General features: G+C 44.6%; 1 protein-coding gene across 1 annotated transcript in view; it reads left to right on the forward strand.

Moving 5' to 3' along the window:
* dock4b (dedicator of cytokinesis 4b) overlaps positions 1-27,943 on the forward strand; it is a 275,073-nt gene that overhangs the window by 67,650 nt on the left and 179,480 nt on the right. The window contains exons 3-7 of the mRNA XM_079494185.1: positions 5,026-5,066; positions 5,709-5,764; positions 11,747-11,843; positions 13,168-13,316; positions 19,753-19,837. Of these exons, the coding sequence (XP_079350311.1) occupies positions 5,026-5,066; positions 5,709-5,764; positions 11,747-11,843; positions 13,168-13,316; positions 19,753-19,837 (428 nt within the window). The remainder of the gene's footprint in view (positions 1-5,025; positions 5,067-5,708; positions 5,765-11,746; positions 11,844-13,167; positions 13,317-19,752; positions 19,838-27,943) is intronic.

A 27,943-nucleotide genomic window follows, 5' to 3' on the forward strand; every position in this document is an offset into this window, starting at 1 on the left:
ACATTGCGGGGAACAAGACGGAATATGTTCACACAGCGGTTCCCAAACTCTTCTGTGTCTCCCTGGGACCCAAACTTAGAAAAATACATTAGCAATGAATTGCTTTCATTTGCTTAGGCCTAAATGTTTTAAAATAGTGATAGACATTTTTTCTTTTCTTCAATGATTTTTGAAGATTTTCAGAAAAGGTTTTGAATCGTTTTTCATAATTGAAATTTACTCAACACATACAAATCATTTGGTAAAACACTTAGGTGTATAGTGAGTCAATGAGGAAGGCAGGCACACAACAGGGAGGCATGCAAGGACACAGAGAGAGACAAGAGACACAGAGAGAGACAAGAGACACAGAGAGAGACAAGAGATATTACGTATTACGGCGTGGTAGACAGCCGAGAACGCTCCAGAAGGATGTAATAATATGGCCGCAGAGGGCCTCGGAGAGAGTACATCAGTGAGAGCTGTCTTGAGAGACAGACTGGTGACAGCAGAGTGACAGAGTAATGGCCCGGCCCTCCGCTGCGTCTCCTGTCAACATTCCTAAAACACAGGGTAGCGTCACACTCGGGACGTTGTTTCTCGCCAACAAGCAACCCCCGGCGTCTCATAATGGTCTCTGCCGGTGATTTATTTGTGACTATAGATGCCTCTCTTGGTATTTCTTTGATGTTTTGCTTGTTCTTTCCCTAACTGCTGTGAATATATTCCGTTGGAAATTATGCATTGAGTGCCTGTTTGATGTCATTGTGTTAAAGCCTCGAAAACCACCCATGCTAGCTAGCACAGGGAACATACTGCCTGTCTCCCTCTTCCACTTTCCTCTTGTCTCTCTCTCCTTTGTCTGTCTCCGCTACGTTGTGTTTCCTACGGTGTGTCTCTCCTACACTTTCTCCCTCTCAGCTGTCCTACTGTCTGTCTCTGCTACACTGTCTCCCTCTCCGCTGTCCTACTGTCTGTCTCTCCTACACTGTCTCCCTCTCAGCTGTCCTACTGTCTGTCTCTCCTACACTGTCTCCCTCTCAGCTGTCCTACTGTCTGTCTCTCCTACACTGTCTCCCTCTCAGCTGTCCTACTGTCTGTCTCTCCTACACTGTCTCCCTCTCAGCTAAAATAAATGGTAAATGGTGCATTTATATAGCGCCTTTATCCAAGGCGCTTTACATAGATTGTGCATTACATTCACCCATTCACACACACACATTCATACACCGATTGCGGCGGAAGCCATGCAAGGTACCAACCAGCACATCGGGAGCAATTTGGGGTTCAGTGTCTTGCCCAAGGACACTTCGACATGTAGACAGGAGGAGCCGGGATTCGAACCGCCGACCCATGGATCATTGGACGACCTGCTCTACCTCTTGAGCCACAGTCGCCCAGCTGTCCTACTGTCTGTCTCTGCTACACTGTCTCCCTCTCAGCTTTCCTACTGTCTGTCTCTCCTACACTGTCTGTCTCTCAGCTTTCCTACTGTCTGTCTCTCCTACACTGTCTCCCTCTCAGCTGTCCTACAGTCTGTCTCTCCTACACTGTCTCCCTCTCAGCTTTCCTACTGTCTGTCTCTCCTACACCCCTCTCAGGTGTCCTACTGTCTGTCTCTCCTATACCCCTCTCAGCTGTCCTACTGTCTGTCTCTCCTACACCCCTCTCAGCTGTCCTACTGTCTGTCTCTCCTACACTGTCTCCCTCTCAGCTGTCCTACTGTCTGTCTCTGCTACACTGTCTCCCTCTCAGCTGTCTTACTGTCTGTCTCTCCTACATCCCTCTCAGCTGTCCTACTGTCTGTCTTTCCTACACTGTCTCCCCCTCAGCTGTCTTACTGTCTGTCTCTCCTACACCCCTCTCAGGTGTCCTACTGTCTGTCTCTCCTACACTGTCTCCTTCTCAGCTGTCCTACTGTCTGTCTCTGCTACACTGTCTCCCTCTCAGCTGTCCTACTGTCTGTCTCTCCTACACTGTCTGTCTCTCAGCTGTCTGTCTCACTGTCTCTCTCACTGTTTGTTAATATTTGCAGGTGCTATGAAAATAAAATGCATAATGGCAAACAAGTCCTATTGATGTTTGAGTCCGAGCCAGGCAGGGGACATTAAATGACATTATTTGCTGACACAGGCCCTTGTCGGGAGCCCTTTCTGCATTTGACCGCAGATAAATGAATGACATATTGAGGAAATGGCAAGTGTGTGTTTTTAGAATGCGCTGACCGCCGCAAATTAGTAAGAGGGCCTGCATTATTCATCCACTGTTAATTATGCAATGTGTCTAGTTTCAATACGTGTTTCAATACCCTGCCAGACACATCTGTGGATCCAGTTCATACACGCACTGTGTGGGAACGCTTGTGTCACCTCATTCAAAACTACGATACAGTGTATAAGAATACAAGATTTGCACACCAGTATTGCTGCTCCCACACACACATGCACGCTTACTTTGGTAACGTTTCGACTGCCGTGTTAATTTTGACAGCTAATTTTGGTTTAGTCTTTTGAATAAACTTTAATTCAGTTTCAGTCATATTTTAGTCATCTGAAATGTTTTAGCTTTAGTCTTTAGTCAACTAAATACCATGAGATTTTATTTTGTCCAATATTAAAAAAAAAAAAAAAGAAGAAGAAGGCCTTGATGACGTAGTAATGGCTGATTTACACTTGGTTTGCATGCTGAAAATAGCCAATCTACAAGCTCACACTGTACTTCTACAGTACAGTACTACAGTACAGATACTCAAAAAATGTACTGCACTCAAGTAAATGAACTGTACTTACTTTACTGTCCACCACTGCCGGTGAGAAACGATGTCACGGACACAGAATTACGCTCCTAACGCAACTTCAAATACACCATGCAGGTCCTTCATGTGTCGGCAAATCCCAAACCAAATGACGGAGAACCTAATACATTTAGAGTTCAGACTGATGCTGTTATCCGGGTTAATAATAATGAAGGCGAGGGTAGAATGAGCTTAACCCATTTAGGCCTGACGTCGGAAATTATTATTATTATTATTTTTTTTTTTAGAAAAAAATGTTTTCTAAATCATGACAGTTTTTAGTGGTGCTCAATATTTCATGTCAAGGACCCCAAAAATCACATTTAATAGGCTACCGACCCCCATCTGAAAATATGTAGCTCCAGCGACCCCCCCCCCCAGAAGCAAAGATATATGAGTTAAAAACGTTGGCTCTGAAAGAATATATATTCAAAGACTTGCGTCACATTTTCACGATTTTTCAAAAAATAGCAGACCTACAAGCTCATAGCGCGGCACTCGGTGCCGCGCTATGAGCTTGTAGGTCTGCTATTTTTAAATAGCTAAAGTATAACACATAGTAATGCTTAAAACACCAAAAGGGGTTCCCGCCCAGAATGGGTTAAACTCCACTGTTGTGCTGACGCTAAGTGGCTTTGCATAAGAGCATCAGCTGAACGAAACGTAGCCTACAACATTAAATGCAAATGCGGTGCATCATTATAGTAATTAGCGCCTGCGCTTTGGCTAAAGCATCTTTGGTTAATGCTCCCTGATTTGATTTGGGAATTCCCAGCCGGGCTAGAATAATCTCCTGACTATGGCTTCTTCTAAGGCTTATTATTGTTACTATTATGCTGTCTATGCTCATGCTCTCAGCGCGAGTCAAAAAGCCTTTTATCATTTTCACCTTGTTTGTTCAGATGGCACCGTTTTTTTCCCACACCCTCCCAGATAGGTGACAATGTGGTTGACAGTAAGCTCAGCATGTCGGCCCTGGTAGCTTTAACTCATTCTGAACGGGAACCCCTTTTGGTGTTAGCATCATGTTATGCTTTAGCTATTGAAAAATAGCAGATCTACAAGCTCATAGCGCGCCACTCGGCGCGCTACGAGCTTGTAGGTCTGCTATTTTTGAAAAATCGTGAAAAGCGGCACAAATCTTTGAATGTATATTCTTTCAGAGCGAACGCCTTTAACTCAAATCTTTGCTTCTGAGGGGTTCCTGGAACAACATATTTTCAGATGGGGGTCGGTGGCCAATTACAGATATTTTTTGGGGTCCTTGACATGAAATATTGAGCACCACTGATACAGAAACATAGGTATTTCAGAAAGGATTTAGAAGACTTTTTTTCAGGCCTAAACGGGTTAAATGACTTTGGCCCACAGCCACTTGCTGTGTAACCCAGAACAGTTCTCATGTACAGTATGCGAGTGTGCTGTGGAGCGGAACTACTGTTGTTCATTTTTCAGAATGGAAAAGTATTGAACGTTCTATCCCTGCATGGATGCTTGGCTCCACCCCGCCCACTGGGCTGGCCCACAGCGACAGGAAATACTGGGGAAACAATTTGCCTCGCGACACCGTCCATGCACGAAAGCGTGCGTGCGTGCATGCGTGTGTGTTCTTAGAAGCTGTTTTGCATGATGCAGGACAAACTCAGAGGCTATAGGAGCTGCTCATGCAGGAAAGATCCCTGACTATATTATTATCACATGTTAGAGTGTCAGAATAGAGATGGTTCTTTACAGTACATGAAGTAATCTATTTGGTAGACTGACTTTACTATCGGTAGACCTGACTAAGGATAGACACACACACACACACACACACACACACACACACACACACACACACACACACACACACACACACACACACACACACACACACACACACACACACACACCATCTGCTCTCCCATCATACTCAGCAGTCTAAAGCCGATATAGAGGGTATGCGCGTGACATCATCATCAAACCCGGAAGTTATGCAGGAATGCCTACTGAGTGGCAACAAACTACTTTCTGGCCTTGACAGCCCATGCATCCAAACAGAAAAGTCCTATCTGATTGCATTAAACAACGTTAAACAATGTTAAGCTCACTTTGCATGTTGCTTTGCCACTCGATTTGCCACTCGATGTGCCATTCACTTTAAGCATGCGCATACCCTCTATACTGTATAGACAAACATAATACTGTACTCATGAACATAATACTGTAGTAATAATAATAATGATATATACACTGCTCTTGTCTCCCTGTAGGTTGGTACCGAGGATTCATTCTCAAAAACCCAAATACCAAGGTGAGGTGTGTGTGTGTGTGTGTGTGTGTGTGTGTGTGTGTGTGTGTGTGTGTGTGTGTGTGTGTGTGTGTGTGTGTGTGTGTGTGTGTGTGTGTGTGTGTGTGTGTGTGTGTGTGTGTGTGTGTGTGTGTGTGTGTGTGTGTGTGTGTGTGTGTGTGTGTGTGTGTGTGTTACTGTCAGCATTTTACTCAAACTATATCAATAATATTTTCTTTCTAATGCAAACCTCAGCCTTTTAATTTATGCTTTTGTGATGTCATGTAATTATTTGTATATATTATATTTAATAGTGTCTGTGAACATTGGAAAGACCTGGTGTTAATGGTGGTGCAGAGTGATTTCGAGAGAGAGAGAGAGAGAGAGAGAGAGAGAGAGTTGCTGTTATGTTTCTGTTTGTTAATTTATGTTCATTGTTACTGTATTGCTTGTTGTTCATTATTGTTGGGATGTTTGTTGTTGTCTCTGTGTGCGCAGAGAGTTGTTGTCTCTGTGTGCACAATGTTGACTTTTGTTTTGTTGTATGTATGCTTTGGCAATGTAGAACATATTTATCATGCCAATAAAGCCTTTTGAAATTGGAAATTGAATTGAGAGAGCCGTCCATTCATTCGCTAACCTCGTTATGTTCCTTATTGGCTGCAGGGCATCTTCCCGTGCAGTTACATCCACCTGAAGAGCGCCCAAGTGAAGAACAAAGGGTGAGTCATGGACCCTGTGCATTTTGTCGCTGTAAAATCACCATCATTTAACTCTGACAGTGTGCAGATCAGCGCGATCTAGTACGAGAGTGACGACGCTAGCGTTGACTCCTGCATTGTAACAATAGAATGCGGAAGTGCTCATTCTATCTCAATGGGATAGTTCCAATGGCTCCAAAATGGCCCCTATGGGTGCATTTTGGCTACATCCGTGAGTTAACCCAATCTGGGTGGGAACCACTTTTGGTGTTTTAAGGATTGTTATACTTTAGCTATTGAAAAATTGCGGATCTACAAGATCTTGTAGGTCTGCTATTTTTGAAAAATCATGAAAATGTGCCTCAAATCATTGAATATATATTCTTTCAGAGTGAAAGTTTTTTACTCAAATCTTTGCTTCTGGGGGGGTTCCTGGAACAACATATTTCCAGATGGTGGGTCGGCAGCCAAATACATATAATTCTAGGGGTCCTTGACATGAAATATTGAGCACCACTGATACAGAAACATAGGTATTTCAGAAAACTGTTAGGATTTAGAAGCCATTCACACCAAGCATTATAGCGGTAACTAACTAACTATAACTATTGGCGTTCACAATTCTCTTTGTGCACGATCTCTTTGCAGTCTTCATCTGCCTTTGCAATGCATATCGCCCCAGGCAGGTTCAGTCTGGCCCCTCTCAATTGTGGGGAGGACTTCACGGCCGAAATGGTGACGAGCCAACCAGATTTGTCTGGAACCAGGCTATAACCAACCAGGGCCCAGTATGCAAATATGGGGCGGGACATTGCAGGGAAAAAAATCTAAGACTGAGAGGGACGAGACTAATATCCACGCAGTGACATTAGTATCGCTACACGAGGCTAGTGAACACAGTTCCATCCATTTGAGTTAGAACGATATTGGTGTGAACGGCCTTTAACCCATTTTGACCTGAGTTCGATTCTACACGCTGACAGTTTTCAGAAAAACCCATGTTTCTATATCGGTGGTTCTCAAACATTTTCATGTCAAGGACCCCCAAAAATGATATGTAATTGGCCTCCGACCCCCCATCTGAAAATATGTAGTTCCAGGAACCCCACCAGAAGAAAAGATTTGAGTTAAAAACGTTCGCTATGAAAGAATATATATTCAAAGATTTGCACCACATTTTTCAAAAATAGCAGATCTACAAGCTCGTAGCGCGGCACTCGGTGCCACGCTATGAGCTTGTAGATCTGCTATTTTTCAATAGCTAAAGCATAACATAATGCTTAAAAAATAAAACACCAAAAGGGGTTCCCGCCCAAAATGTGTTAACACCTACTTGTATATACTCTGAGAGATACATATGAATATATTACTGTTTGTGTGCACAGCTACAACTTATGTGGGTGTATGCATGCATGCATTCATGCATACTGTACCCATACAAAGTACACACGCAAAACTCACACAGTCCTATACTGTACATGATACGTGCACACAGTGACACACTGATGAATCACACACAACAAAGCATGAACACACACACACACACACACACACACACACACACACACACACACACACACACACACACACACACACACACACACACACACACAGGAGAGGTAGACTCTGTCGCTCTCTCACGCACGTATGCACGGACACACCCTCCCACCACATCCTCACCGTCGCCTGCCATTTCTCATGCAAATTGCCTCTTGTTTGTCCTGTGCAGGTGTCCTAGTCATAGTCTTTTGAATAGTTTTCATTTAGTTTTAGTCATAGTCTCGTGAATAGTTTTCATTTAGTTTTAGTCATAGTCTTGTGAATAGTTTTCATTTAGTTTTAGTCATAGTCTCGTGAATAGTTTTCATTTAGTTTTAGTCATAGTCTCTTGAATAGTTTTCATTTAGTTTTAGTCATAGTCTCTTGAATAGTTTTCATTTAGTTTTAGTCATTGTCTCTTGAATAGTTTTCCATTTAGTTTTAGTCATAGTCTCGTGAATAGTTTTCCATTTAGTTTTAGTCAGTCTTGTGAATAGTTTTCATTTAGTTTTAGTCATAGTCTCTGGAATGGTTTTCATTTACAGTAGTTTTAGTCACATTTTAGTCACCTGGAATGTTTTAGTGTTTGTCTAGTTTTAGTCGACTAAATATAAGATTTTAGTGGACTAAATCTACAGCTGATTTAGTCGACTAAAATGGATCTTGGCGGTCCTTGATGCCGTCGTAATGGCTGATTTTACACTCCCTTTTAGTCTAGATTTTATTTGTTGACGAAATTGTCAATGTATTTAGTCTTGGTTTTTATAGTCCTCATAGCTTATAGTTTCCATTTTGTTTCCATCTAGTTTTCGTCAGTGAAAATAAGGTAGTCGACGGAATAGGAATTGGGAATAGGAACTCCTTCTGTACCTACCGTACAGCATGCCTCTGTGCCCTTTGTCTGCACGTGAATCGATGCTCTGCGTAGCACTGTTTGCAGTGGTGTCTGCCGCACAGAAGAGGCTTATTGTTTGAATTGTGAGGCGGAGGGCAGGCAGACGCAGCGTGCGGCCCACCACCGGCTATGTTTCTACTCCACATAAATGAAACATGAACTGATGAATGAAAGATGAAAGGGCCTGGTGGCAAAACGGGAGACAGAGAGGGAGGAAGCTTCGTATAACTCGGAAATTATTCGGTACAGTCGGGGAGGAACAGACTTCTTGTGTGTGCACGCGGGCACGAGGTTGTGCGTGTGCCGCGTGTGTGTGTGCGTACACGTGTGTGTGTGCGCGTGCCCGCGCACGACTGAGAGCAGTAGAAACATGGCCAGTGGCGAGCACTTTAATTAAATTCTACACATTGTCACAGCCTGGCCTGGAGAGCCAACAACAACTGTCTGTCCAATTCAATTCACGCTACACACGTGCATTTTCTATTTACGTGTGCTTGTGTGTATATGAGAGCGTAATGGCTAATGCTATTCCACAGCCTGGGGACCAGGGTACGTGGGAAGTGGTTTGGATCGTTGGTCCTGGCGTTGTATATAGTGTTCTCAAAGTGGGGCCCGTGGAACCCCAGTGGTCCCCAGCAACATGAGGAACAGCTTACACACTTAAATGAACCCCCCAAAAATGCAAATCTTCAAGCTCGCAACACGTCAGGACCACACCTGGATGCTCACCCTAACCAACTGAACCCCATGCTTATAATAAAGTATAGCTCTGTGGACTAAAGCACTGGCGATCACCTGGTAAGACATGGAAATGGAAAACAATGAATACACAGCATACCCAACCATAGCGGCATTTCATGAACCCCTATTATCATACATATGACACATGAGCCAAGGACTCACCAAAGACACGGACGGGACTGTAAGCCCCATAGACTTGGGTCTGCGAACTACATACAAAACACCTTACACAGAATGTTGCTCACTAAGGAGAACCACATTTTATATTCACCTTTTAGTTACACTCAGATTAGCCTGGAACTCACCTATGCTTTCTATGGCATAGGCAGCTCCCGGCAGGATCCGCCGGCAGAAACTGTGCGCAGCTGCTGGACATGAGACTAATTACTTAGAGCGACAGAGAGAGAGAGGAGTGTGTGTGTGTACGGGTGTGCGCGTGTGTGTCAATTTAACAAAGGTGCAGACGATCAGAAATCAGCAGAGAGTGATCGACGTTTGCGCTACTCTATACCAATAAGCCTATCTCACAGAATTTCCCCGCCCCCTTAATACGCCCCCCTTTCGGGGTTAGTGGTGATAGCGTGACGTCACTCCATAGACGCTACATGTTAACAGAGGTAATTTAAGAAGTGTACAACTTTTGTTTTCTCAAGGTAAGGTTTGTTCTATCTGTTCGAGCTGATTTACCATCTTGTTTGCTTCATAATAATATTGGTCTGTCACATTTTTACATTAGAAAATGTACTTAGATTCTCCAGAGAAAAAAACGTGTAAATGCTAATGTTAAATGACACCACTATTTACCGGAAGTGGGCGTGGAAAGCGGGCTGTGAGATAGGCCTATTTGAAGTGGACTCGGACCCAGACTTTTTTTTCTCCCTGGAAATAAAAACGTCTGGGTTTCCGAGGCTACACTCAGATTAACAATACATATCCAAAAACACAAATAAACACAACCAATAATAAGACGAGAGAGAGAGACTAAGGCCCAAACCACACCAAAGGGTCGCCATGCAACCATCCAAACGGTTGCAAGGAGTTGCATGGTGGTGACCCTTTGGTGTGGTTTGGGCCATTGAATTCAACCAGTTGAATCACTTGGGACGACGTGGGTCAACATGCAACAGGACGTATCACACCACTGGGACAACGCTAAAACCGCCTTGACCCTTTGGTGTGGTTAGGGCTTAAATTACACTTCACTGAAGGAATGAACTACACTCAAACACCACACAGACCACAATGGCACTGCCTGAGTTTATTGCAGCAATCGGTCTAAATTACTAACTACAATGAACACATTATTTCCACAGAACCCATAAAATAAGCGATACCTTTCCATCGCGAGGCGCTATACACACCACCTCTCCCCCTTCACTGTATAGGACCGGCTGGCGTTCCCTAGGGGAATATCAATTCACGATTTGGTCAACTAACCCTATAAAGTGCCCGTCAAACGTAGAGCCATTGTAACAGAATCACGCTGTGACGCTACCCATTTATGCTAAAGCTACTCAACAGAACACTTGAGCCGCTGACGAGGACATTTTTGACCCAGCTACCGTCCGGCAACGCTGAAATTCAAGTTGACGCCAGAGACACACCCCTTATACTCGTCCAAGCCCTTCGCTACCCCCACCCGGCACTAACGTCCGGTTAAGAGGGCACTTTTGGACAGAAATAGCGAAAATAGCTGATCTACAAGCTCGCGACACGTTGAGAGCTTGTAGATCAGCTATTTTCGGGGCGCAACCCAGCACTCTTTAGCTATAGTGGAGATGCGGTGTGTACGACATGGATTTCTAAACAAATTAGTTCAACGCAAAATATTGTGTTCACGTTCAGGAGACTTCGGGGGAAAAAAAGCAATTCTCCTGAATGCTGCCTTCCGGCATGGCATGGAAACGAGTGGCATTTGTATTTCTTTCACCATTAGTAAATGCTGCATTTGTGGTCAGGAGAGGGCAGTTGTTTTTACAGACGGGTGAAAGGTCAAGGGCTGAAGCCCCCTTTGATGTCTATGTGTGCACGTCCCTGCCACCCGGCCACATAGAGAAGGGAGGGAGTGTGGAGTTTGCATGTTCTCCCCGTGTCCCCTAGGGTAGGTACCCTCACAAAAAACATGCAGTAATCCTGGTCTCTAAACCGCCTCCCCCTGGCCAGCCGGGGCGCCTGATGGAGGGGAAAGGAACTGGTTGGAATAACGTGTTCCTTCCACGCGCTACGTCCAACCAGGGAAACCCCCCCCCCCTGTCAGGTGAAAAGGAGCAACTTGGACACTCAGGCATGAAGGAAGCATGAGTTCAAGTCCGTTGCTCTCCCCATGTCCCCCATATATGGGGACTAGGTTGGCGGAGGGTGTGTAGAGCCCAGGATCACATTAGATAATTGACACAGGGGTGAAAAATGGGTTACAAAATCGTGGGATAAAAAAATATTAAAAAAAAAGAGAAGGGAGGGACAGACGTGTGTTTGATGAGCTTGTGGGATTCGATCGTACATCTGGTCAGCGTCACGGGGGTCGTGACAGGATATCACCAGTGAATTGAATTGAATGCGAGTGGCGACCAGGAATTAAGAGCAGCGGTTAAACGTCTTCATGTCAAGGAATCCCAAATTGATACGTATTTGTCTCTGGACCCGACACTAAAATAGGGTTTTAGTTTAAGCTGTTCCTCATTTTTCTGGGAGGCTGAAGACCTGGAGTTCTGCGACATTTTGGATCAGTTGCAGAGGTCAATTCTAATACGTGCATGTGTGTGTGTGTGTGTGTGTGTGTGTGTGTGTGTGTGTGTGTGCGTGTGCGTGTGTGCGTTTCCAACCCACAGGCAGTTTGAGACGGTCATTCCGACTGAAGACTCTGTCATCACAGAGATGACCTCCACCCTGAGAGACTGGGGAGTCATGTGGAAACAACTCTATGTGGTAAACACAGTTAACACACACACACACGCGCGCACACACACACACACACACACACACACACACACACACACACACACACACACACACACACACACACACACACACACACACACACACACACACACACACACACACACACACACACACACACACACACACACACACACACACAATTCAATTCAATTAAATTCAAAGGGCTTTATTGGCATGAGAAAACATACGTTTACATTGCCAAAGCACAATACAACAATACAGCAATACAATCAAAACAAAAAATATGTACATTTGAACGTCAGAATCTTCAAGATCAATTTCTATATTGTACCAAGATCACTGGATGTAGGTATAGTGCAGGAATATACACAATGATTAGTCTTTAGGGTGGTTGTGTTCCGTTTGATATCCTTCTCCTATCACGGCACACTCAAACATGCAAAAGTACAGTGCGTTTCACAATGCATCAGTGTATCGGCTATCATTCTGGTACACGGGGCACAGGCACATATCAGACCTCGCTTGAATATTAACTAGTGACAGAGTTGAGTTTGTGTGTTTTATCTGCTAAAGGGAATTAATTTGGCCCTGCTACGACTCCCGGGCAGCAAACAGCCCAAAGCCATTCCACACACACTCATTAGTCAAATTGATTGTGTTTGTTGCCTATTAGGGTATTCTGTAGTGCAGATTAGCCCATTCTGGACGGGAACCCCTTATGGTGTTTTAACTAAGCATTATGTTATACTTTAGCTGTTGAAAAATAGCAGATCTACAAGCTCACAGCGCGCCACCGAGTGGCGCGCTACGAGCTTGTAGGTCTGCTATTTTTTAAATATCGTAAAAACGCGGCACACATCTTTGAATATATATTCTTTCAGAGCGAACGTTTTTTTTTTATTTCGACGTCGGGCCTAAATGGGTTAGATCGCATGCTGATGAACGCCCGCCGATCAGAGAGCATAAATTGGCGAGGAGAGAAGCAGCAGGACGGCGAGGATCATTCGCGCAAATCCATTCTGTGAAGAGTCTCTCTTCACAGCAGTGTGAGCTGTGGAGATCAGTGAGGCTGCGGGGGAAACAATATTCACAGATGACAGACAGACAGACGGACATGAAATGAACGTGGCGCGTTTGCAATTCCTTTCCTCTCGTTAACGCTTGCCGTGTCTCTCTCAAAGGGGGGGGGGGGGGGGGGGGTGGTATTTGTCACTCACTCGTGCAGGTACAAGTAGCGAAAATCACTGCCGCGTTGTTGTCATTATGCATGAGAATGAGTGAAATGGAAATAAACCCTGATCCTGATCCTCTCCTCTCCTCTCCATACCAGAAGAACGAGGGTGACCTGTTCCACCGGCTGTGGCATGTCATGAACGAGATCTTGGACCTACGGAGGCAGGTGCTGGTCGGACACCTCACTCACGATCGCATGAGGGACGTCAAACAGCACATCACCGCACGACTGGACTGGGGCAACGAGTGAGTGGATGGGAGTGTGTGTGTACACGTGTGAGAGAGAATGGTAAATGGTGCATTTTAATATCGCCTTCATCCAAGGCGCTTTACAGATATTGTGCATTACATTCACACACCGATGACAGAGGAAACCATGCAAGGCACCAACCAGCACATCAGGAGCAATTTGGGGTTCAGTGTCTTGCTCAAGGACACTTCGACACCAACTCTGGGGGAGCCCAGGTTCGAACTGGGAACCTTGCGGTTTCCATCCGGTCGCTCTACCCCTGAGCCACTGCCGCCCCGTGTGCGTGTGCGCTCGCACGTGTATGTATTCTGCATCGAGCCCCCCCCCCCAAAGACATTTTCCTTTTCCTAGAGCCAAAATACTGTTAAATTCAAGTCCTCCTCGAATGTGTTATGTATGCGTGCGACGAGCACGACTGCAGCAGTTTAACGGAACTGCTCCCGCTTGTCTCCTGTCAGACGGCCCACGCTTCCCTACAGTACACTACACCAGCTCGTCTGCCTCTCTGACATCAAATTAATTACTAGGTGCGTCTATGGTTCCCCGTTTCTGAAAACGCCTCCGCAGGCAGCTTACCAAAGCCTTCTGTATAAAACTCTGTATCGTTTATGCCGGTTCATTATGTTAGATTCAAAACAGTACTGACATTCGTTTGACATTACATAATCAGTTTATTTTTTTTTCCAGAATTGCAAAGTTTAGTGGCAGACTAAGAGGAGTAGCATTGACCTTTATGTGTTTTGATGAATATCAAATGTTAAAGGTTTCATGACGATCATTTTAATTTATTCTTTAATTTTTGTTTTTATTTTATGTTTTATGACCTCAATTACACCCACACAACCCGAACGTTGAACATTCAGTGGATTTTCTTTGGTCTGGGGATTTCTCTGTGTGTTCTGAATCCTTTTGAGCTGCAATGATAACAGGCAAAATCCCTCAACAGTGACATCTGCTGGCAAATCCTTATGCCATATATGGGATTTAGGGACTCCAACCTCACAGTCCACAGGCAAATCACAGCACTTGTTTGAGCCAGAAAACCCCAGACCACAGAAAATCTACTGAATGTTAAAAGTTAAATTTTTTGGGGTCCAATTGAGCTCAGAAAACCAAAAAAGAAAAGATTAAGAAAAAATTATAAAAACTTATTTTTATATGTCACGATCCCTTTAACGCAGGAATACTCAAACAACTCTGGGGAGAGAGACACAATATGAGACATATTATGTAGACGGTAGGGATTGTACCGATACATCAGCCTATTATGTCCTCCCATGCTATACAATTCACAGATAATCCACTCCCATAGTGTTTGACTTCAGTGTAAAAAACCCCCACTGTTATCTGCATTGACTAATGTGTTTCAGATTCAGATTCAGATACCTGTATTTGCCATTGTGTATACACACATAGGAATTTGCTTTGATATTAACATGAGTGCATTCAATTCTTTTTTTTCCACAAATACCAACAGACACAAGACAACAGTGGCGGGCCGTCATATGTTCTTATACAACATTAAACCACGCACAAATTGGTGGAACTGAACCATCAGGCTCTGTAATATCCCAGCTATGCTGCACCGGCAGGGACTAAACACACGCAGCGCGCGCACACACACACACACACACACACACACTCTCACACACACACACACACACACACACACACACACACACACACACACACACACACACACACACACACACACACACACACACACTCAAGTGGCTCCGCAGCGCACAGCCAAATGAGACTCGGCCACACACACACTGTCAGCACGGACAACCACAAGTCCTGAAGTCCACAACCATAGCCTATAAAACGATCAATCATCAATAAGCTGCGTCGCATCACGATCGCATGTATATAAATATTATATAAAGATCCTTACCATGGCTGCCTGCATCATACCAATGGTCGACCCTGCAAGTCCTTCATTCTCGAAAAATCACACCCGTGTGAACTGAGTGGTGTAAGGTCTTATATAGACTGATCAGCTGTGGTCTGACGTAATGTCTGACGTAATGAAATCACACCCGTGGGAACTGGGCAGAGTTGGGGTCCGTTACTCAAAAAAGTAATACACTACATATTACACATTACTTTTGAAAAAAGTAATGCCTTACATTACTTGATTACTCCCTGGAGAAAGTAACTAGTTACACTACTCGTTACATTACTTTTGCGTTACTCCATAAAATCGCCTGAGATGCATTGTCACATAATTTACCACCACTTAACAAATCTTTAAAATCCAAATAAGGAGGACATACACAAGATCTTTCTTTATGCTCTTTACCAGGTTGTGGAGGAATAAAACAAAATGGGCCTTTCCAAAACGGTCTAGTGCAGTGGTTCTTTTGACCTTGTAAAACTTTTTCTATGCAAACTTCTAATTAATTCTTTAAGTACATTGTACATGTTATGTAACAGTGACAGCAGTGGCTTTCAATCAGTGGTCCGTGGACCACCAGACACCAGTGAGCCTTGAGGGTGTTCCAGGTGGTCCCCAGCTAAATGATGGAGAGTTGGTAACCAAATGGACACTCATTAGATATTTAACCCTTATATCTTTAACTCTTGATAGTGTAAAATGAAACCAAATCCATTTGGTATGATATATGGTATGATATGAAAATGGTTGAAAACCACTCTACCACAGGTTCTCTAGGCAAATATTAACCCAAAATATATTCAAATAAAATAATGAGACGAAGAGAAATCAGTAGCCTATATGTTCACAGTGCTTTAGGATCCCTTTCTTTATGATGTCGAGTTCCCTGCTCCATTGCTCATTAAATGTAGTTTTTCATTTCGGCATATTTGGTTTATTCATCTCTGCATTAACTAACTAGCGAGTGATTGTGAGAGCACACATTCTACAACAAACAAACCGACCCTCCCACTGGCAGTGTTGCCAAACTTGCCAGGTTTTGGGAGAGAAACAAGCAGCCATGTCTATGAAAACAAGCCCAAAAGAAGCCTGACTGGGCTATTTTATAAAACAAGCCCAAAGTCGCTTATATAATAAGCGGACATGGCAACACCCCAACGTCTGCTCTGTCTCTGTTTATGACAGTGGGAGTGAGTGTGGCCGGCTCGATGTGGAGCTGAGCAGCGCTGCGGAGATTTTAATCCCGAGACGACGTAAATGACAGTTATGACACAAGCACGGTATATCACAAAAAACGGACAATGATGTGTCCAGCCAGAGGTTGAGGTGGGAGGGAGGACGACAGGTGGGTCTAAAACCGGACGTCTGGCCACCCTACGAGTCCATGACAGTAACAAAAAGTGCTGTGCTGCTGCTGATCTGACACCGGTTTGAAATGTTCTAGTCCGCGACTCCGCTAGTGCGTTGCCAGCACACCATTAGTGTTCATGTTCAACTCATCTCCGTTGTGTGCATTATTCTCCAAAGCAACACTGCTGAAAGCAGCCACATGACGCAAGTAACGAGTAACTGCAGCGCTACAGCGACCAGTAACTGTAATGTGATTATCAATTTGGAGGAGGAGTGTCGTTATATTACTCGTTACCGACCAAAGTAGTGTGATTACAGTAACAAAATATTCCGTTACTCGTTACACCCAACTCTGGAACTGGGTGACCATAGCAACCATGCTCATTTTTTGGGCACGGACAGACAGACAGACACGTAAACTAACAAAGCCAGTTGTAGGAGTGGTTTACACCACTCAAAAATGCTGTAAATCCACCACTAAATCTGTTTCTTCTCCTCCTTCAGCCGTTTTCCGCGTTTGTTTGTGAGTTAAATCTATTTAGCTCCTCAATCAACCCACATATGGGAACTCGTGCAGAAAGTTTGAAACTCTTTTCTCATTTGACAATATTTTCCCCCAGTGATGGGATCCAAGCAAGACGTTAACGTCACCAAAGGCCAGCTAGCTGGCGCTGGTACATGAAAGAAAACGCCCAGCAGGGCAAACTCGAAATCTGATTGGCTAAGGAACCTGTCAATCTCTATATTGCTCCCATTCATTTCAACAGCAAGGGGATTCACTGGAGTTTCTGCAGGCCTCCCGGTAGAGAATTTTACCCGGAGACAACACAATGAAATAATCTCATTGGTTAAAAAAAAACAAGGTCTGTTGTACCTGCACAGAATGGAAGCAGAGCATCCAGCCTGTCTGAGTGAGAAACAGTGCAGTGGCAGCGAAATCAATATAATATTATATATATAATATTATAGATATAATATTTGTTAAAAATAAAAAATATTAATTTTAATTTCTGCATCAGGCAAGTGGGCCAGCAGAGAAGGCCTTGCTGGCCCTGACGGCCCACCACTGCAAGACAACACCGTGCAGGGAATATAAAGTGCAGGGTTATAGTTCATAGTGCATCAATGTTGCCGGTGTTTAAAGTGCCGGTATCACTAGGGGGCAGGGGTGGAAGGGAAGCCAGAATCATTGAGCAGCCTGGCAGATGAGGGGAAATAACTTTGTCTGTGGCGGGCTTTCGTAGCCTTCGGCAGCCGCAGTCTTCTCCCAGAGGGGAGCAGGGTGAGGAGGCCGTGGCCAGGGTGGGAGGGGTCGGCCATAATCGTCCTTGCTAGTTAGTAGCAGTACTTGAGCGATCTGCTTACGCACAAGTACAGCTGGGTGCCACCGATATTGTCCCTTATCATTTGACCCATTTAGGCCTGACCTCAAAATTAAAAAAAATCCTTCTAAATCCTCCAGTTTTCTGAAATAAATATTTTCACGATTTTTCAAAAATAGCAGACCTATACAAGCTCGTAGCGCGCCACTCGGTGGGTTAACTGGGTTAACTGGCCTTTTGCGCAGATCACGCAAACCTCAGCAAAAAGAAAAGGACAATATAGATGGCATCCAACTGTACTTGTGTGCAAGGTGCAAGTTGGCACCTCGCCAGAGTGCATTTCTAGTTTATATTGCTTTCCTCTGCTAGTTTTGATTTGTTACTTTTTTCTGTCTTTATTGAAATATTCCTAAATATAAACTGTTTCACATAGTATACAATTTTATATATACATATATTTCTGCCTGCCTCTCTCTGCCCCTCTCTGCCTGCTTGCCTCTCTCTTCCCACCTTTGCCTCTCTCTCCCTGCCTGTCTCTCTCCGCTTGATAGCTGATTATAGGAGGGGCTAGCGCTCCTCGAAAAATGAAAGAAAGTATCACATTGCATCACATTGTCCAATGACGTATACAGGGCTTAAGTGCTTAGTACAGAATGAGAAACTATGATGGATTTTCAAGCTTCCAGTTTTCGGCGATCATATTACTGTTAGTCCCGTTTTCCAGTATTCTGTAACCCCATTACTGTAAATCTGTTACATTTGAAACAGGAATACGGCAGAGGAGTCAAGCGACTCCTCTGCCGTATTCCTGCGCAAGGCCCATCACAGTAAACACAGTTGAGATACTGTAGCACTTGTTCTTTCTCATCTCACCGGTATAACACTGAGGGTGGACAAAGGCCAGCAAAAACAGTAAACGATCGGATATTTATTTTGGTTATCAAATCATCACACGCACGAACACACTCTACTATCTCTTCCCGCTTGCAGTGTGTTTTAGCGTCAGGCGTTCTCCCCTGCAGACTCAGCTCAGCTCTCAAGCACATCTCCTTTGCTTCGAACAGACAATGGTCTCTGACCGCCAGGGACGGAGCCGAACCAAAGAAATACACACTTCATTCTGCGTCCCCCTTAGCTCTCTCCGTCTCTCTCAATCTCCCTCTCATCCTCTGGGTCAGGGGTTCTCAACCTGTGGGTCGCGACCCCTCGGGGTGTCGCCAAATTATTTTAGGGGGTCCCCAAATTATTTTCACGATTTTTCAAAAATAGCAGACCTACAAGCTCGTAGCGCGCCACTCGGTGGCGTGCTATGAGCTTGTAGATCTGCTATTTTTCAATAGCTAAATTATAACATAATGCTTAAAACACCAAAAGGGGTTCCCGCCCAAAATGGGTTAAGGTTATTGTAGCAGTCAATTTATATTGGGGGTCGGGAGGGGGCGGGGCGGGGGTCCCGAGACATTGCCAAAGCATTTCCGGGGGTCCCCGGCCAAAAACGTTGAGAACCCCTGCTCTGGGTTTTTCTTTTCTCTCACTTTCTCTTGCGCGCTGCTACTGACTTTCTCCCCGTGCCTCTCCACACACAAGCAACAGCAGTGAACACACGCTTCTGGCCATGGGACGCTTGACTGCCTCTGTCTGTCTGTCTCCCTTGACTGTGGAGGCCCACTGACACCGCCTGTCCTTGGGTGTAGGAGAGGGAGAGAAGGACTAATGGGCAGTAGGAGGAGGAGGAGGAGGAGGAGGAGGGAGGTGGTGACGAGGGAGGGAAGAGGCTGGCTGGATGACTGACATTGATTTTCTGACATACATCTTTTGTCTGTGTGTGCGTGTGTGCTTGCGTGCGCGTGTGTGTTACAGGCACCTGTGTCTGGACCTTGTTCCGAGGAGAGAGTTCAGCATGGTGGACCCAGACGAGATCAGTGTCACTGAACTCTACAGACTGGTACGTTATTTTGTCTTAACGGTTCACCTCACAAACGCAGTCTTGTCCACTTGACGACGAACACACCACACCTGTGCTCAAGACCCTCCAAGTTTGTTAGTTTTTGTTTTGATTGTCCCAGGCAGTCCTGCACCATACCTTTAATTGTCTCCACCAGGCCGAAGGCATGGGGAGAGAGTATGTTTTGCACTCCGTCTGTGTGTGTGTGACGCGTGTGTGCGTCCGTCCGTCCGTCCGTCCGTCCGTCCGTCCGTCACCAGTTAATCTCCGGCCAAATAATCCAATTACCATCCAAGGCGTAAGAAGAAATGGCACCCTTTTCACATTGGCCTATTATAGCGCCACCAGGAGGCCACGACCTGACCTGCCCTGGTGGAGACCTGTGCCCCGAGGGGAACTTTATCTAGTTATTTCTGTGCCACGCTAGGTGGCAGCAGAGTGTAAGTAAGCCCTGCCAGGGGGATTCTTCAATTTTTGCTCATGTTCATTTCCTGTTTCCCAGCCTGGAAACCACCGTTATAACCATCGGCAAGAGTTAACATACATACGTCAGTTCAAAGGAATCAATAACGATAAGGAACGATTCCCTCTTAACGGCCCGATACCTTGGCTTAACGGTTCCCTTTTAACGATTTTACAATAGAGCACCGAAGTCCTGACGTCACTGTCAGTAGAGGGCGCCAGTCCACAGGTTCGTGTACTTATTATTTGCATTGAAATCCCCATTGGGGGATTTTAGATCTCTTCATATAAGAACTGTGTTTGAAAAATAAACCGATCATCCCGGCCTTTTCACTCATATGGATATGAAGCATCGACTGGATGTGGAAATGTACAAATATACCCAAAGAGTAACACAATAAGCGCTAGAAACGAGTCAAACAACCCAGAGACTACATTTCCGGGTAGGCGGGGTTGCTGCAGCTGCCCGTCGCACAACAGAAACTGACATGTTAATTAAGTTTCATTATACTACAGGTCGTTTCGAGGAAGCAATCTGATTGGTTGAAACAGCCTTCTAGCCGTGGGTTAAACCAGCACCATTCACCACCTAATCAAAACAAAGAATTCAGCTGCTCTGTTCTCCCAGAGCGCTAACAAAGTCGGTGGCTAGGCTAGCTAGTTTCTTGGGACATTTGTGGTCGTAGTGACTACATCTGTCATTAAAAAAATATATTCTTTCAGCGATTTTCTTAGTTTTAAGGGTAACTGTTGTAACTGTTGCACTTCAGTGATGCTTGCGGAACTCGACTTCGTCTCGTTCCTCACCGCATCCCTGTCGTGTCAATAATCACGTTAACCCACACCCTCTCGTGTAATATTGCTTAAGTAGTAGTCTTTCCGAGTCTTGTTTAATCACTCTGCACTCAACATTTGAGAGGCCTGCACCCAGAACAGACATACTGTACTAGTAGAAAGTGGGGGAACCCAACAGCCCCGAATGGGACGATGCTAGCCAAAACTGTGTCAGCTTAGTGGAACTAGACCAGAGCAGTCCAAGAGACAGGCTGAATGACTGAACAAACACATTGTACCTGCCGTGATGTAGTGTTTTAAACCAACTTCATACATTTTATAACCCATGCATTATGTTATGAGACTTGTTATGATCTGTCTGGTGTCAGTACATGCAGCACAGTTTGTATTACAGAATGGCTGTTGGACCTTTTTATGATTTCATTCCTGTGAATGAATGCCCTATTTTGTTGTACAAGTGTGACGACATTGACCATATATTATATATATATATATATAAATTCCAGCTTTTCACCAGAGGAGAAAAACTTTTATTTATAGTTAATAGCACAGGCAGACTCTTCACATACTAGAGCATGTCTGAAATAAGTGTCAGAGCTGAAATCGACATGTAAATATGAAATAAATGCTTAAACTAGGTGTTTAAGCAGGTGTAATGTTAGAGACCACAGAAGTGAACCTTTCAAGCCTGTTTTACTCTATAAGCCATATCTCCAAAACTGGTGGGTCAAACTGAACAACCAATATGTCATTTTGAAGCTATGATTCCCTGCTTTCATATACTATACACGTTATATCGCTTCCCGTTTGAAAGGCCCTTAAAGCAGTGATTCTCATACCTGTGGGCCGTAACGGTATTGCAAGTGGGCCCCCAAATAATTGCAAAAACACTGAAGATTCCAATGTTGATAAGACATCATTAACCCATTCAGGACGGAAACCCCTTTAGGTGTTGTATGTTGTGTATGTTATACGTATGTATATGTATTGTGTATGTTATACTGCAGCTATTGAAAAATTGCAGATCTACAAAGAATACCAGCTCATAGCGTGGCACTGAGTGCCGCGCTACGAGCTTGTATTCTTTCAGAGCGAACGTTTTTAACTCAAGTCTTTGCTGAACAACATATTTTCAGATGTGGGTCGGCGGCCAATTACATATATAATTCTGGGGGTCCTTGACATGAAATAGTTTGAGAACCACTGACATAGAAACATATGGTTTTTCAGAAAACTGTCATGATTTAGAAGGCAGTTGTAGAATCTGGTGTCACAGTCCTAAATGGGTTAATATGTGGTCAGATGGGTGGGCTGCGAACGCCTTCCATGGTTGAGAACCACTGAAATAAATATGTATTTTTTGGTAGTCTCCCCCCCTCCCATCCCCCCATCCCCCCCCCCCCCCCCCCCCCCACACACACACACACACACCCCCGGTCATACAGTAGGCCTATGTTCTTTCTCTCCCTCTTCATGGTCCTTGTGGGTTGTTCGCCGAGCCTGTCGTCCCCCCCCCCACCCCCCCCATGCCCCTTCTGCTGTTACCATGGCAACCAGATCTCTGGCCTGATACAGCAAGGAGGCGATCGTATTAGACGCTTGTGTGTGCGCACGCACGCACGCACGCACGCACGCACGCACGCACGCACGCACGCACGCACGCACGCACACACACACACACACACACACACACACGGCCTTAGGAGAAGAAAGGTATGAACATGCCATGATAACAATGTCGACAATAACACATAATTATGACAGTATATAGCAGTGAGACAGGACACACACACACACACACACACACACACATACACACACACACACACACACACACACACACACACACACACACACACACACACACACACACACACACACACGTACACAGCTTCCAGCAGGAAATAGATTGCTAATTCTCCTCTGTGGTGTTTGTTTGTGGAAACGACCCCTTTGTTTTCCACTCGTCGTGCGGCTTAATTGAAATTAGATGGAGCTTATCCAGTGTGTGTACGTTTTGTAAGCCGTATGTGTGTGTGTACTGTATGTGTGTGTGTGTCTGTGTCTGTCTGTGTGTGTGTGACTGTGTGACTGTGTGTGAGCCGTAAAATCGAACATGCAACCTGACTACTTTAGTGCACAGCATACCTTTTAAATGGTGCATTTATTTAGCTCCCTATCCAACGTACCTTACGAGGTGCGTTCCATTGACCCATTCACACGCTGACGGTGGAGGAAACCAGTGGCGTGCACAGACATTTAGAGGGGCAGGTGCTCCAGTGAAAAAAAGGGCACCTTGTGCAGCGCGTGGAACCGGCCGGTTGCCTTAATAGTGTGAGATTTATAGATTATGGGGCATAAATAATATATTAGAAGCTTTTTTTTATCAAGAATTGATCAATGTCACCATGGTCCACATACTGTACACTGTACAAAAAGGGCACATTGCTGTCCAGAGGGCAAGGGCAGGTGGTGCTGTAGCACCACCTAGTGTCTATCTGTGCACGCCACTGGAGGAAACCATGCATGCCAGGCAACCAGTTACAACTTGGTTTAGTGTCTTAGTTGCTTGAGGACATGATGTCAATGAAACTAATAGAGAGATGTGTTCTCCCTATGCTGCACGAACATGGGACTTAAAAATACTCAGGCAAAAATACGGAGAAGGAAGTTCTGAGGCAGAAGCAACCATGGAGCTCTCTGGCGGCCTGGGAGAGTGGCTTTTGGTGTTTTTAAGCATTATGTTATGCTTTAGCTGTTGAAAAATAGCAGATCTACAAGCTCATAGTGCGGCACTCGGTGCCGTGCTATGAACCTGTAGGTCTGCTATTTTTGAAAAGTTGTGAAAATGTGGCGCAAATCTTTGAATATATATTCTTTCAGAGTGAACGTTTTTAACTCAAATATTTGCTTCTGGGGGGAGTCCCTGGAACAACATATTTTCAGATGGGGGCCAAATACAGATAATCTTGGGGGTCCTTGACATGAAAAAGGTTTACATAGAAACATAGGTTTTTCAGAAAACGTTTAGGATTTAGAAGACATTTTTTAAGAATCGTCCTCGTGTCTAAATGGGTTAATTTAGACTGTTGGCGTGGTTCATTTATGGAACAAATACACAACAGACACTTTGGCACTAAGAGGTACTGTAGTAGGAGCTGGGGATCAAACCGGGGCTCCTATCCCCAAGCGGCCCGCTCTACCATGTCATATGTCATCGCTCCATATTTCAACTTTAATAAGCTGCCGTACTTCATCATACAAGAGTGTTGCCCAAAAGTAGCGAAAATAGCCGATCTACAAGCTCACAATCGCGACGTGTCGTGAGCTTGTGGATGGGTACGTTTTAACTATATATATATTTTTTTTAAATGATTATTATTATTTAAAAATAGACACGTCATAGCCAGGTAACGTGACGTCATAGAGCACTGGTTCCCAAACCTTTTCATGTCAAGGACCCCCAAATTGAAACTAATTAGCCTGCGTACCCCCATTTGAAAAGGTATGCCAAGGACCCCCATAACAGAGGATTCTTACGGCTCTAGCAGTGATTTTCAACCATTTTCACCCCTAGTTTGATATGCATTAGACTACGGACCCCCATTTAATGGGATTTCTATCTCTGAGACCTCAATTTATATTGTAAAATCAATGTTAATTTAACTCTGAGAGTGTACAAATGGAACCAAATGGACCCGTTCGGGTCCATTTGGTTCCATTTGTACACTCTCAGAGTTACAGACCCATAAGGGTCCATTTGGTTCCAAATGACCATTTAGCTGGGTCCCCCCTGGAACTCCCTCAAGTACCCCTGGGGGTCCCCGGACCCCACTTTGGGAACCACTGTCATAGCGCGCACACATGCATTCTGAGATCCACGTCAGTGTTGTTTTTGGCAGCAAATTTCTATTTGAGTTTAGTTCGGAGTCTTTGTAATTGAAACATTTAGTTTTAGTCATATTTTAGTCACCTGGGAATGTTTTAGTGTTAGTCTAGTTTTGGTCGATTAAATATCATAAGATTTTAGTCGACTAAATGTACAGTTGATTTAGTCGACTAAAATGTATTTTGGCGGGCCTTGATGCCGTCGTAATGGCTGATTTTGCTGAAAATAGCCGATCTACAAGCTCACAACGCGCCGTGCTGTGACGCGTTGTGAGCTTGTAGATCGGCTATTTTCAACATGCAACCAAGTGTAAAATTACTTGTGTCTTACTTATACTGGATCTTTTGTCAGCTAGTCCCTTGCAAATATTTTAGCCTAGTTCTTATTTGTTGATGAAATTGTCAATATATATTTAGTCTTACTTTTAGTCACCATAGCTTAGTTTTCATTTAGTTTCCATTTCGTTTTCGTCGGTGAAAAAAGGTTAGCCGACGAACATTTTTCATCATAGTATTAGTCGACGAAATCAACACTGACCATGCCAGTGTTGTTGTCATTAGTGTTGGCGTTCTGCCAACCCCCACGGCTGGCCTGCAGGCAGGTGTACATTACCAATGGCCTCCTCGCCTTCTTTTGTCTAACGCCATGTGACGTGTTGTGAACTTTGTTGTTATCCTACTATCTTACTATTTAAAAAAATCTTCTAAATCCTCCAGTTTTCTGAAATAAATATTTTCACGATTTTTCAAAAATAGCAGACCTACAGGCTCGTAGCGCGCCACTCGGTGGCGCGCTATGAGCTTGTAGATCTGCTATTTTTCAATAGCTAAATTATAACATAATGTTTAAAACACCAAAAGGGGTTCCCGCCCAAAATGGGTTAAAAACGTTCGCTGTGAAACAATATATATTCAAAGATTTGCACCACATTTTTTCCTGATTTTTCAAAAACTATATATGAGCTTCTAGATCCTGTATACCTCTCAAGGACTGGTGTGCGTTGCATGCCTGGTTTCAATACTTTGAGTGTGCAGTCAGTGCACACATCCAGACCCGAGATTCGCTTGCATTATTTGTCCTACGAGAAATACATACAGTATAGGGCAGCGCGCAAGGTCCCACCTTCTTCTAACTCTCTCTTCTTCCACTCTCCTTGGCTCACACCATGCCAGTCTCTTTGAAGTGGGCTTTTGGCCCCCCCAAAAAACCTTCTCTGAAGTCTTAAATTAGCTCTCCGGTTTATAGTCTCTTAGGCGCAGCCCTGTCTTCGGTGCAGAGGCGAGAGCCGGCTTTAAACCCATTCAGGACGGGAGAACCCCTTTTGTTTTTTTTTAAGTATTGTTACACTTTAGCTAGTGAAAAATGAGTGGAGCGAGTGCAAGGCGGGAAGGGAGAAGGTGTGAGCGGGCCGGTGTGTAGAGATACCGGAGCCCGGAGTTCATTGACGCGGGCGGAACAGACGGCAGCGATGGACTGCTCGGGTCTGTCAGGGTCAAGATCAAAGAGACTCCTCAGCTCCGTTATCAATACAGAGGAACTTGGCACGTGCGCTTCCGCACACGCGCACGCACACACACACACATTTTATGACTATACTTGTGAGGACATCACCATTTTAGGATGGCGATGTTGGACTGTAAATGCCATTTTTACCATTTCCTTTGCCATTAGAGCCGAAAATAGACGGATCTGCTACTGTCGAAACCATCGTGTAACAAAGACTGGATCATCCTACTATAAATGCCCCACGTCTCTGTGTGCGCGCGTGTGTGTGTGCGTGTGTGTACGGTTGTAATGCACGTAACTCGAGAACCGTTTGCCCATGACTTCAAATTCGACACACGCGTTCCAATACCCCCGCAGTGCAGGGCCCGTTATCGAGTCGGTTTTTCACTTAATTTTTATTGAGAAGAAAAGAGTGAAAAAACATAGGAAGAAACAAAAAAAAGGTACAAACCAAACACACAGTTCAGTTCAGAACAAGTATTTAGTCCATGAGCCAGACCTCCAAAATTGGAACGTTAATTTCATTATGAATTGAGTGGGCAAAACCATACCTATATTAAATTGTTTATACGATCAATATAAGTAAGGTTATGGGTTAGTGCCCCTGCTTGCATCCTCCATGAGGAGGAAGCCCAAAAACCTTCGATGAGGCCTTTAGGAGGGCCATTCGAGCCGCAAGTGGAGTCTGTGGTACTACCGTTTACCAGTGGTGGAGCCTGCAGAACCATTGCGGCTCAAGAATCCACCACTCCGGAATGAAGTGTCTGGTGCTGGGAGTCTGGTGCAACGCACAGGTCCTCGTGGTACTCCTGGTGAGAGCAGGAGTGGACCTGGTGAGACGTAGGAGGGGCCCGGACAGGAGGCAACCCACAGAGCCTAGTCCCTCCACTTACCAGAATAGTACCTCTCAGTCCCGGCATAGTAGTTCCGGAGTGGTTCCAACGGATTGTACGGCCCTGTCTTTCCCTAGTGGTCTGATCGAGGGTAGCTACTGGCACGTAAGTCGGGACTTGATCACCCCGGCTGGGTCACCCGAGTGAGGGGTATGATGTTCGAGACCCGAAACCCCGATGACCTTGGGATACATCACTGAGGATACGTCCCAGTTGCATCCAGGCGATGTTATTTTCGTTCAGTAAATTAATATATGATAACCCTTCCACAGTAGTAGCCTTTTCATATTTTATTTTTATTGCATATTTTCCAATACAATGCCTAATTTGCATATTTACATTTTTAAGATTTGGAAAACAATAAATCATTGTCTTTGTGTAAGTAATCAACTGGGGAAGTTTCATGGTGATAACAATTTAAAATAGGTATGGTTTTGCACTCAAATTTTGGAGCTCTGGCTCATGGACTAAGAACCAAAAAGAACTGAACCGGTTCCCAACCGGTGGAAAAGGGGCCTCAGAGTCTGTCCTTGACCTTGTGATGTTTTCCTTCAAGGTCAC

Source organism: Electrona antarctica, assembly GCF_951216825.1.
Source record: "Electrona antarctica genome assembly, chromosome: 23".
Taxonomy (NCBI): domain Eukaryota; kingdom Metazoa; phylum Chordata; class Actinopteri; order Myctophiformes; family Myctophidae; genus Electrona; species Electrona antarctica.